Below are 13,476 nucleotides of genomic sequence, written 5' to 3'. Positions count from 1 at the left end.
TAAGAATAACATTTTTGTTTACCAAATTGTTCAAAATATCCTCCAACATCCAAATACACCACAAGATCTCTAAAAATTTCACTTTCGGTCATACTTTAGCCATGCAGACGACGTCACCAATGGCGTAGCCACCCACAAGGCTAAGGTGGGCTGTAGCCCAAGGAGGTTTTCTGTAAGAGGAGTGCTATCTATGCACTCATTTTTACTTCTCACACACCCTCTCAATATTTGGTTGTTCAAATCGAATGAGTTGGAGATGATCACTGGCAGAAAATTAATAAGGCTGTGTTGGAAGTAAAAAATGAGTTTGGGAATAGAACTATTCTTTTGTAAAATCATGTTTATAGCTTACTCAATTTTAATAGAGATAATTATTTAATGTATATTTTATAGAGGACAGGTAATAAATAATACGTTTTATGCTAAAAATTATAAATTAGTTCTATCTCCAGTCCCTCTTTATCATATTCTTTAAAGAAAAAAATCATTTACCCTATGTAATTTAGCCTCTGTGCTTCTTACTCAAGAAAAGAAAAATAATTTCTTTAAATCCACAATTAAATCCTTATCTCTGCAATTCCTTAATTTCCATTGCGATTTTCCAATAAATGACACCTTTGGTACTTTCTTAATCTCTATATTTACTTATTCTTGATTTAATTAGTAGGTTAATTATTTATATGGTCCATGAATTTATCGGTTAGGGTTATGATTTTGAGAATAGTTTATATTATATTGTTGTTCTTTTATATTGATTATTATATAAGTTTATATAACCAAAAAATAAACATATGATTTTATATTATTATTTTCAATTAGCCAACCCAAGGAAAAAATCCTGGCTCCGCCCTTGGACATCACAACCATCATTCTCACTTCTCTTCAACGCGGTGTCACCGACCTAGTCCTCTTCATTGCTCCTTACCCAATTGACGAGCCAATTTTTTCCCACTGCCCATAAAGGTATTCACAAACCCAAACCTCGAGTCTCTCAAGTTAAAACAAAGATGTAGTGAATTTCCCACCCTTCCCTTCCATTCCAGCCTTGAAAATTAAAGGTTGCAAGTGGATATTTCTTTCCTATGGATCCCATCTCACACCCGTTTTAACAACTGTTGCCCCAAACTTGAGGAATTAGTATTAAAAGGAAGATCGATGACATGCACACATTAGGTAATGATGAATGCGTCTTCAAAATCAATTCTGCAACGATGAAGACTCTTCTAATAATTTTTACACCCATCTTGACTTCGACGAGTTAAATGATTCCCTTTACATATTTGATATCGAGGCTCTAAACTTGAAGAACCTCATCACTGAAGATGACATCTTGGCTACCTAACCAAGAATCTGAACTCAATCATCGATGCCAAGCTTCAAGTTGAGTTTCCAGAATTGGAATACTCCAAGTGAAGTACGTGGAGCCTAAAATCATCTCAAAAATCGTAGAGGCAATACATGGACTTTTGATCAAGAAAGACAAGATTGCCTTCATTAAATGGACAGACTTCTCAGATACTCCCATGAGCAGCTCAGTACCCTTGAAGGTCCAAGGAGCTAAATACAATTGCTCACAGCTCACTTGCCCATGGCAAGGAAAAGTCAAAGTATTAAAGATAAGGATTAATTACCCAAATCCCATCTTTAATACATTCTCATTTGAAGACTGACTTCATTCAAGTAAGTAATCCCTATTTAAATCAATTAAGGATATTTACCCCATTATCTCAAGATATTATTTCCTATTTAATATCTTGAGAATATTCTCTCCCTAAACCTTGGTCAATAGGATACCGTTATACGTAAAGTAAAACCCGAACACCATGGAGCCGCACCACCACCGTCGCCACGTCCCAATAGCTATGCCAAGGCCACTAGGCCACGACCTAAGTAGCAGTGCCCCATCCCTTACAGCAACCCAATCCACAAAACCATGGACATGAGGCCTAGGTCTATTCCATGGCCCACGGGAAGACAGCTCAGGCCCTCCAAGGTGCAAGCCGAGCCTAGAAGGCCCAAGTCGCAGCAGCTCAAGCCGTCAACCAGGCAGCCCAAGCCATAACAGCCCAAGCGGTCACAACCCAAGCCCAAGACCAGACGACCCTAACACCATGGTCGCCCACTCCCTTATATATACCTCAATCTCTGCCAAATTTTGGTAAGCTTTAGCTACCCCTAAAAATCCATAAACACTTAACCTTTTTAGAGAAACTAACTTAGGCATCAGAGATCCATTGGCCTAACTCCCCCCCCCCCCTTCACACCTCGAGGGTGCATGAGTCTTAGGTCTTTGATCAAATGTGTTAATTATTTTACAAGTGCATTTTCATCAAAGTTAGAGACAGCGGAAGTTTGCATCGACAAAGTACAATTGTGAAGGCCTTACATTTGTTTAGCAATGACCTTCTATGATCATACTGTTGGGGTAAGCGTCCTTTTGATAGCTATTTCTCTGTTTTCTCATTTGTTAGTACTTAGTAGTGAGTTATTTGCTTAGTTTTTTGCTAAATTGTATGTGTTGTATATGTTGCTTTATTTGTAAGATTTTTACTGGACTTGCATCTATTTAGGAGTCCTAATTGATTTAGAATACAAGATAGGAAGGAATATTTGATTATCCCGGATTACTTGGTGGTGAAGTAAATCTATAATTATTGGGAATATCTTTCCTATTAGGTCATGGATTTTGGAAGTGCTAAAGATATGTATTAGGGTTTTCTTTATGAGCAAGGAAAACCTAATAGTCTCACCCATTAATATAAAGATTAGGTCCCTACTCTTATACACAAGATTCTAGCACAAAACCTACCCCATATAGGAGTGAATAAGGCGTGTAGAGAGAGCAGAAGATCTTTGCTTGGTGCTGCTGTTCATGATTCATCGTTGTGCTTTGATTTAATGGCTTCTCAAGGTTAGTACTTTTAGTGTGCATATTATAGTCGACTTACACTATCTTCTATAACGAGGCTATTGAGGTTAGGGTTTTAGTGGAGAGGATAAGGCAGCATATACCGTCCGTACAAGTTGGGTATGCATACTTTCAGTTTGAGGAGACTATAGTATGCATCAGATAGTTGAATTCATCATTAGAATTCATCAAACATTGATGTGTGACATTGCTTTGACTCTGTATGGTTTTGCTTGCTGCATATGCAGGGCATACATATATGGTTCTCGGGATTCACAAAAAGGGTTGAGGATAAAAACAGAGAACAACTTGCATAAAACGGATTCATTGTCACGTAACTTCTGAATCCACTAATACATTGCCACCCAACAAAACCATTTTTACTCACATTTTTCATTTCCCTTATTAGACTAAAATTATAGTTCCATTTAAGTATCAAGACAGGTGTCACAAAACTAGTTTGGTGACGAGAAGAAAATTTTGGAGACAGCAGACCCGCGACCTTTTTTTTTTTCGGTCAATTTTGTTACGTTCTATTTGCTGCCGTTATTTTCATCATGGAATAAAATAAAACGTCACAATTCGTGTTCTAATGCTTCCTTCTCACAAGAAAATATGGGCTTCTACTTTCTAGTTTGTGTTCAATTCTCAAAAACAAACATACAAACAAACAAAAAAAACAAAGCTGAAAAAAGAAGTTCGAAACTAAACCCCAGCTTTACGCAACTCAACCGTCATTATCCTACATGTGATGTAACCTACAGTTGCACGGTTGGCACGACTGAATTAGATCAATATACGCACAAGCCAAACCCCATAACAGGCGTCGTCTTACGTTTTAACTTTAACACATGATATTCCATCATTTTTAGTTTTCACATCAAAACCCTATAAACTTGAAATCCAGAACAAGAACCCTAATGATATTGAAATACGGTCATCAGCCTAATGATACAGTACGTTCGACCTATTTACATATCACCCCTGAAAAATGGTGCACTTAAAAATGAGCTGGAGAACGTCCCTCCGCTGTTAGGGAAAAGCGTGAGGAAGCAGATAAGGCCGAGGACACAACCCCAAGCAAACCTATCATCTCCCAAGGGGCTGATTTCGTCTTTCGCGGGCATTTCTTCTCCACCCCGGAAGAAGGTGGCAAATAATCCCCATGCCAAGCAAAGGACACTTCCACTTAGGCCACCAATCCCAAGTAAAAGCGATGTGGCAAACGATAGCAGAGCAGCCGTACCTCTCCCAAACATAGCTTGTGCAATCCGGCCTCCTTCGAGTCTCCCACATGGCAACAAGTTAAGAGAGGTCACCACCATCCCTGTCGAAAAATGCAGTCAATACCTTGTAGTTGTATCCAGATTAGATTTATACATTTGACAAATGTTTAAGCCTATGCTGGATTTTGGCATTAAGTAATCATGTCAACCTTTATTTCTTCCAACTCTTCCCAAAATGCCAACACAATTATTTCACACATTTGAGTGGCGTTTTATTTTGTCACACAAGCACGCTAACAGAGTATGTAGTCTTATACAACTCAACATAATTTCTTTCAATTTAGGTGACCTTAAGGGCTGCTTAGATATAACACAGGAGCCAAGCTATTTGCAGAGGTTGAGTTTCCAGATAGAAACTGTCATTTCGTGAAAACTTTCTGCCAACTAGCACAGTAACTCTGCACTCAAAATTTTGGAGCGGCAAAAGAGGAGGGGGGCTGGGGGCTGTGAGGGGGGAGGATGAGGTAAAACTGTAATATGAATTAAGAAGGTTAAATTACTGACCTAGAAGTCCAGCAAAAGCAAGGGGATCAACAGGAACTCCAACACCTTCCACTGCATAGGGCAGCACATTTCCAAGGTCATCCGCGTAAGGACCAATAACAAATTGGACAAAAGAAAGCAAGGGATTATTATAGAAGAATTGCGGCCTTATATACCTGCCAAGAAAAGAAAAAGGAATGCTTGTCAAAACGAAATAATTAGTGAGATGACTGAGGTCAGATGAAGTTTGAGATGGTGATGCTAGAGCTTTGGGCAGGACGTTTAAAAAAGCAATCTGTTATATTTCTGAGTAAGGGTCTGTGAAGAACTTACAATGCATTGTCACCCCCATTAAAGCTTCCATCAGCCACAAAAGCAGCAATTGCAAGCACCAGTGATGTGAGATATGCACTAGCCGTGCGTGCCACTGGAATGTCAAAAAGTGCTTCCTTGTTTGGAAGCAGTGATTCATAGTTATTCATCACTCCTAAACAGCCTGTCCAATTGGATGGCACGAGAAAAGATGGACTGAGTTTTACACCGTGACGAGCAGCTGTCACTCTAGTCGCTATCTGTGTAAAACAAACTTGTTAGAATGGAAGAGAGATACAAAATTGCGTCACGTACAGACCAGATTAGAACCGGAGTACAAAAACAAATAACCATCACATCAGAACAAGGGGATGCAAAATGTCCTCATATATGTATTCTCTAAATTAAAATTCATTTTTAAGCCTAATAATCTTGGTATGCTCCTCATGTTGGATTAACATTCTCCATTTCTCGAAAAGTCACACTAACACATCATTAAAAAAACAGGATTTGCGAGTTAAAACCTGATTATTCTGGGCCAGACAATGATATGAATTGTCGAGATTAATGACAGACAAATCAAATAAAAGATAAAATACCTCGGAAACTCCCAAAATAGATAGGAAGCCACCAAAGAGGGGCACAACATTGGCAAGGTAGTCATCCCATGTAGCATCAGGTTTCAGGAAGAAGCCACTCATCAGAGCTACGGTACCAAAAGTGGTAACACATAAGGCTACCGCACTCACATAACCCAAAGGAGTGCTCAGCTTGGTTGACTCGAACTGCAGATCAATTTCCGATTTGGGTTGCACCATACAGACCTTAAAGAAGAACAAACCATGTCAATATAAAACTAGAAACAACATTAATTTTTAATCAAAGTAAGAATTTTATCATCCACATTTGAGAGACTAGGATCAATTTAGATCAATTTCATACTTATATCAGTACCTGTTTTCTGATGTCATTAGTTTTTTCTTCCATGAACCATAACACAACTTCTCTTCCTGCCGCTTCAGATAGCTTTTGCTCTAATTTGGGCATGACCTCTTCAATTGGTTTCCTCAAATTTCCAACAAAAATGCCTCCATCTCCAAATCTCCGAACATCAGTCGGAAAAAATGTATCAAACCCAAAACAACTCCTTAACTGCCACATCAAAATAGACACAACGTAAGATACAAAAGTTTGGTACTTCTTGACATAAACTAACGATACAAAATGCTCCCAACAGGTCATCTTCTGATAAATTGATAACCAGTAAGCTATACTTTAAAGGAAATTGACTAAAATTATCACAAATCAAATCCCAACTGCTGCACTAGAATTATAGATCAACGGCACAACAATCAAATATCAACAACATACTGAAAAACTGATTATTTCAGCAAATGATCATTTTGGTCAATTTCCCTAACTATACCCAGTCATGTTTTGGCATAAACAACCATGTTTAATCACATCCAAATCCGAAAGTGCATCCTTTTCACTTACTCCATAAAAAAAAATTGATTTCCAGACTATAACTTTCATGAGCAAACACTTGCAAAGGGGGAAAAAGTAGAAGAAAATTACCTTGTTAAGATCAATTGCCTTGAAAGTCTCTTCAGCTTTCTCCAGCCTCTCCTTCTCTCTGGTCAAACTGTCACGCAAAACTTTGTTCAGGATCCCTGCAACTGGGTTCCCACTACTTTCCCTATCAAGATCCTTGAGCTTCCTATCTGCCCTTTTCTTCTCCAACTTTATTGCAGCTTCAATGGAAGGATTTCCCATGAACTTCTTGAACTCCTCGTCCGTCTTCCAATCCGTCTCCTGCTGCTTCTCTTTCTCCTCATCAGACTCAGAGTCACCTCCTTCTGCTGGCAATTCACTCTTCTGGGTCTCACTGCCGTCGCTCGGCTTCTCGGAAACTGCAACAGCCGACGACGGCGACGAAGAAGAAGAAGTGGGTTCGTTTTCCTGGTCATTTTTCATGGAAAATGTGAGAAAATGATGGCGTTTTTTTGATAAGGTGAGATTTTGGGTGTTTTTACGAAATGGGGTTTTGTTGAAAGATGAGAGGGTGGTACTGGTGTTGCTATTCTTGGGACGCCATGAGGAAATGGAGTAATGCGAAGCGATGGAGAGAGATGCCATTGGAAAGCTTGGAGAGTTGAGTGAGAGATGAGAGAGGCCATGGCGTGGTGGCTGTAGAAAAAGGAGTCGGATGCAGACACAGAGAGAGAGGAATGTGGAGGAAGGTCTAGAAAGCTGGAGAAGAAAGACAGGTGGATTGAGTGTTGAAGGACGTGACAAGAAGATGAGACCCCATGAAAGCCCAGTCGAGTTCTCCTCGGCTCCAATTGGCGTGTGGTATTCGATTTGATTTGAATTTGATGGATGAATGGTGATAAACTGATAATCGAAAGATAATGTCAGGGAGATCAAAATTTTAAATTAAATTTACAAATTAAATGATGTGGATGTAGATGTTTAGATTATTAATTAAGTGTCGATTAATGTACTTATTTTTTATTCGTGACATATCATTTGATTTTTAAATTTGGTTTCTCTAGTATTATCCTAAGGAACTGAATCCCCTATGGATCCATTAAAACTGAGCCACCTAATCAATTAATTCAGGCCGTTGAAATTTGATCTAACGGCTACGATTATGATAGCTTTTAGAGGGCCTCCTGTTTATAACTGTTAGATCAAATTTCAACGGATCGGATTAATTGATTAGGTGGCTCAATTTTGATTGATTTGGTTCCTTATCCTAAGTGTTACGTAGTTAGCTTTGTTTAACGAAATGTGAAAGAGAAATTTACTCACAATTATAATATTATTGTGATAGTATTTTTAATCGATGAAAAGTATTGTCATGCACTCTACTCTAATATTTTCACTTGACGATGTGTGATTCATTTGTGATTGACAATTTGTAAGGACGTTCCATTTGATATGAATATAGAAATTCAATGAAATTTAAAGAAATTTCCTTAAAATTTAAAGAAATTCAAAACTCCCTCAAATGGCCTTTTTTTGTTCTTATTTTCGTCTTGGTTAGGAGAAATCTGTAATGATTTTGTGAGGAAAATATTTGGAAACTCCAGAGCAAGATAAGAGGGCATACGTAATACATAAAAAAAATACAACAAAATAAGAAGAAAGGTGAATGTATAATTGCAACATATATGACAAAGTGCAGTTAGTTTCTTACGTTGTAAGCAGCCGAGTATTTTCGATTTCTTTTCATAAACAAGGAATGTCTGTACCCGAACACAACTTGGCTGCTGAACCAAGTATTTTCGATTTCTTTTCATCAACCAGGAATGTATTTGGCTGCTGTAAATTCAGCAGCCGGTCCTGCTTACAATCAATTCGGAATGGACATGTGTTCAAATTTTAATTTTTTTAATCAAAATTTGGACACGCGTCCATCCCGGATTAGTTGTAAGCAGGACCGGCTGCTGAATTCTTCAGCAACCAAGTTCTTTTCCTTTGAATTAGACAGATATTTGAACAAATAATCTCTACTTCAAGTATCTCATACCGCTTGATCTAAGATTTATGATCTTAGTTAAGAAATCTCCGAGTTACGCTTTAACCTTTCTAATTCTTTTTTTTTTTTTTTTGGCCTTTTTAAGTTTAAATTACTCAAATCTACATAAAAGAAAATTCATACTTGAGTATAAGAGGGCAGAAACACACATTGTTCCAAAGTTCAAAGAGAGGAGGCCGGGTGATGCTACACACAATAACTAACTTAATTCATGTTTGCCACAATTAAACAGTCTAATTAAAATCTTACTATAGTATATTCACCAAAATAAAATTTACCACAATAAGAGGTGCAGCCTAGCGATGGCAATTGTAACATCCTACATCAACCAACAGAGAGGGGGTGATGTGCCTTATATGTACATGCCCACCTCCATATAGCACGAGGTCTTTTGGGAACTCACTAGCTTCGGATTCCATTGGAACTCTGTAGTTAAGCGAGTTCGGGCGAGAGCAATCCTAGAATGAGTGACCCACTGGGAAGTTCTCGCGTGAGTTTCCAGAAACAAAATCGTGAGGGCGTGACCTGGGCCTAAAGCGAACAATATCGTGCTACGGCCGGTCTATGATGTAACAGAATGGTATCAGAGCCACTCTGCCGTTTGGTGCGAGTGTGCCGACGAGGACGTCGGGCCCCTAAGGGGGGTGGATTGTAACATCCCACATTGACCAACGGAGAGAGGGTGATGTGTATTATATGTACATGCCCACCTCCATATAACACGAGACCTTTTGGGTACTCACTGGCTTCAGATTCCATCGGAACTTCGAAGTTAAGCGAGTTTAGGCAAGAGCAATCCTAGGATGGGTGACCCATTGGGAAGTTCTCGTGTGAGTTCCCAAAAACAAAACCGTGAGGGCATGGCCCAAAACAGACAATATTGTGCTACGACGGAGTACATCTAGGATATGACAACAATGATTCTATTTGGAACATAAATGTTATATCCATTCTCATAACTACAAAAATTAATCATATCTACAACCGCAAATTATCCATCAAGGATTATCCATAGCTTTACCTACCGGGTAATGGATTCCCCATTGGTTAATTGTTATATCCATTTTCATTAATGCAATAAAATTATTCATTCAACTGATGCATTATAATTTAATAGATATAAATTATGTCATTAAATATCCACATTAAACCATAAAAAACATAACAATACTTTTTAGAGGTGTTTATAAGGCAAATTGGTCCCATGAATTAAATGGATGACATAAGTAAATATAATAGCCACTACGGGAGAAAGACGAAACAAATCATCAAATAATTTCAATACTTGTAAATATTCATATATTTAATCCTTTATGTTATATTATGTATGTAATATATATTATCAGGGCGGATTCAGGGACGGTTGTGGATAGGGGACCCGTATAATATCTGAAATTGTAACTGAATAATATTCACGTTTTTTCCCATCTCTGAAAAGTACTCGAATTTTCATCCCTAAATTCACCTCATTCGACGGTTATCCATGATTATCCGGTTTATTGTCATCCCTATGGCAGCCACGTTATAAAAATAAACCGTCGGAATGAGGTGGATTTCGGTAACGCAAAATAACCATGGATAACTAAGGACTAGGTTGAAATTTCCCATTTTATTTAAACACTGCAAAATTCAGACCAATAAATAAAAACTAGTATATGTCCACACACCCACACGCAAAGTGTGTATGAAATTTTTTTTTTTTTTTTTGTTTTTAAAATTGAAGGAGAGAAGAAAAGAGTGAGAGAAAATGTGGGAGTAGAGAGATAGGGTGACACACCTCGATCGGAGTCAAGGCGTGCTGGCCGTCACATGAGAGTGACGTAGCCAAGAGTGCAAAAGGAGTAATTACAAATGTGAACAAATTAAAACCAAAGCTAAAACTTATTCAAACTAAAAATAAGTGAGTATGCGGAAGTGGTCAAACCCAAGTTACAAACATTCAGAGCATAGGTAAATTAAAGGTGCAATCGAAATAATTAAGTACTAAATACACAACCAGAGAGAAGATCCCTACATTAATCAGTGGAATGTCAGAATCCGCGAGGTAATCCTCGTGTGCCATAAAGAAGAACATCTATCTAGTACCTAGAGGGGCGAAAAACAGAAGGTTGAGTGGGCAAAAACAAAGTTTTAGAAAACACATTTATCTTTTCTGAAAGTACTAACCCCTCATTGTAAAACTCGTATAGTTTCCAGAAAATAATACTACGTATATGTATGAGAAACCAATGCACAAAAACAGTGACAACAAAAGCATGCCATGCCACGATTTCTCAGTGATAATAAGTGTAAGTCAAGTATGACTCAATCTAAACTATCATGCCAGTTGGAGTCACCTAATGTGACCTGTACGACTAGACCTATTGCTCATCAGTCTATGCTTGCACACGAGTCGGAGTCACCTAGTGTGACCTATACGATAGGGCTGAGTGTAAATATGTACGTTCTAGTGCTACGATCACGTGAAGGCTAGCGGTAAATCGCGGGTTACCTACGAGTCGAAGTCACCTAATGTGACCTATACGACAGGGCTGGCACCAAACTTGGATCCAAGGTGAGCGTGCAGTGCGGAAGGTGAACATCACATGAAGGACTGGCCCTGGCTCGATGTGGGAGCACTAACACCGGGGTGCAACAATGATGAGCTCTAAATGAATATATTCATGCCAATATAATGCAACCATTTCAATTACATAACAGCTCACCTAAACTTACCTGTGCCTCCCGTAGGATGGCATGCTATGCACAAATCAATTTAAAACATTTCTCGAAACCAATAAGTTTATATATATATATATATGTATGTATGTATGTATGTATGTATATATATATATATATGAAAACAAATGCCCACTCATTGATATGTAGAAGGATCGTAGCCCTCTAGCCTCGCTTGTCCGCGTTCGTCCTTGGGGTATGTCTCCCATATATGGGAAACAACTATTTTTAGTTAATTAAATAACACATAAACCAAAATCTAGGATAAACTTCTCATAGTTTGCTCAAATGGAAGTTTTGAATATACGAGAATGATCTACTTGAAATCACCAATCCGCACATGAAAACCACTCGCCACCTGGAGGCCGGACGCGTTGTCTAACCCACGGCCTTACGTGCAGCCATGCGTAGGCACGTGCACAGTATGTGCAAATGGAACCCAAACGGACATTAGGAATATGTCAGCGACGCGCTCCCACGCGCAAGTGGGGGTGCACGCGCTTGACAGAAAAAAATAAAAAAAGGGCCTAACACTAGGCTGACGTCAGCCCTGGCGTCACATCCACTCGGGCTCTCGGGCTGACAATTCTTCGCAAGCCTGAAGCTCAGGCTTCCACCTCCACTCGGGCTCCTTCACGCTGGAGCGAATCCGCAGGGCCTCGAGCCCTTTTCTCTGGCCTGTCCCCCGAGCAATCCACCACGGTGGAGTTGCTCTTAGATTAGTGAATCATAAAGATTTGATTTATTTGGAGATTGTGTTTGCTGATTGGCCCTTTTGGGAAACGAACACATTTCTGTGCTTGCAGTTGCATATTGCAGATTGGTGATTTTTTCCACAAATCATCATCTTCTTCTCCAAATTTGGATTCCCATTCAAAACCCATATGGGTCAAAACCAATCTGCAGTCTAAAAAAATTTCAAATGTCGAAGAACACCCATTATGAAAAACTAAAGACACTAATTTTTTTTGCTGCAATCTCTCTCTTTCCTTCGCCAATGAATGCCTTCTCCCTCTAAGTTCGAAGAAAATCTCAAACTTGTTATCTATATCAATACATGCAACGATGTCAGTTTTGTTATGAGCATGCATTGTGCAATTAATGACGTTGGGGATGTGTGGGGGGCTAGATTTTGTAAATCCCTTAAAGTTTTGTAGCTTACAAATCTTTGAACTGAAAGTAGATTCTGAAAATCCTATTAAAAATCATCTATTTCTAGTGACATGCACACGACATGCATAAAACATGCACATGATATGCTCACAAATCTGAGCCAACAAAAAAAACCCAGAGCTCACAGTTCTCTATTCGAAATCAGAAAAATGACGTCATCCCTTGTGACGTCACCACCATATACACTATATGCACACTACATGCACATGATATGTATAGAACTGGACATTGAGCAACAAGCTGGTTTTTGCATTAATAAGAAACTTTAATAGCAACCTATTGGCATAGTAGATACAATTAAAACATAATTGTTATGTATATAAAGGTTACAGTGGTAGTTTGAAAAGTCTTGTTATGTATATCAACCACCGCTTAACCGTGCACGTGGAAAATATGATACTCGTTGTCGTTATTTCATAGACACGCATGACCCTTAACTTCCTCTAAGCTTTTTCTTAATTTTGTTTTTTGCCTAGGCCAACTAGGTTGTGGTCATACTTGCTAAATTTTGAAGCACAACATATGTGCATCATAACTAGTGAACATTCCCACTTCTCATATTAAGATGTAGTCATGCATACCATATGCACACCACATGCACATTATGAAAAAAAATTCACAAATATTTGTAATTGGACACTCGAACTAGAAATTGTTTCATCCTAGTTTTGTAGCACATGAAAAAATAAAGTTTATTCCACAACCCATAGGCCCCAACATGAAACACATACCCTAATTTAATTACTAAGTATTAATTCATCTTACAAACAACTTTATTCCATAAATCATTGATGTAGAAACTTGGAATTAAACATCCTACCTTACTATGCTTGTCGAAGCTTTAGTCGCTAGAAAAAATGGAACTTTTCGTCCAAAACAGAAAATATGGTACAAATATCCTATATCCTATCTTTAAGGATGGAAGAATTTGTTGTGTTTGGTATTGGAAGAATATTTGGTTATGGAAGAGTAACATACATAGCTCACAAATTTGAGCTCAAACCCGAAAACCCCAACCTCACTCTTCTCATCTCTATCTCACATCCCTT

At 38.5% G+C, this 13,476-nt stretch overlaps 1 protein-coding gene across 2 annotated transcripts; it reads right to left on the bottom strand.

The window, feature by feature from the left end:
• Positions 1–3,739: 3,739 nt before the first annotated feature.
• Positions 3,740–7,377, bottom strand: EGY3 (ethylene-dependent gravitropism-deficient and yellow-green-like 3). 2 transcript variants are annotated; one of them, XM_068468879.2, is made up of 6 exons: positions 6,568–7,377; positions 5,944–6,141; positions 5,589–5,813; positions 5,011–5,249; positions 4,699–4,853; positions 3,740–4,235 (listed from the first exon to the last, which is right to left on the bottom strand). In XM_068468879.2, the coding sequence occupies exons 1-6, from the start codon at positions 7,126–7,128 to the stop codon at positions 3,880–3,882; spliced, it is 1,734 nt and encodes a 577-aa protein (XP_068324980.2). In that variant the 5' UTR covers positions 7,129–7,377; the 3' UTR covers positions 3,740–3,879. The 2 variants fall into 2 exon arrangements, with proteins under 2 accessions (XP_068324980.2, XP_088534769.1); XM_088678643.1 differs by lacking the exon at positions 3,740–4,235 and adding an exon at positions 4,385–4,592.
• Between the last annotated feature and the right edge of the window lie 6,099 nt (positions 7,378–13,476).

This window comes from Pyrus communis, chromosome 10 (genome assembly GCF_041283825.1).
Source record: "Pyrus communis isolate YQ-2024b chromosome 10, ASM4128382v1, whole genome shotgun sequence".
Lineage (NCBI taxonomy): Eukaryota > Viridiplantae > Streptophyta > Magnoliopsida > Rosales > Rosaceae > Pyrus > Pyrus communis.
The sequence above is the reverse complement of the archived record's forward strand: the minus strand, read 5'-3'. Positions and strand labels throughout refer to the sequence as shown.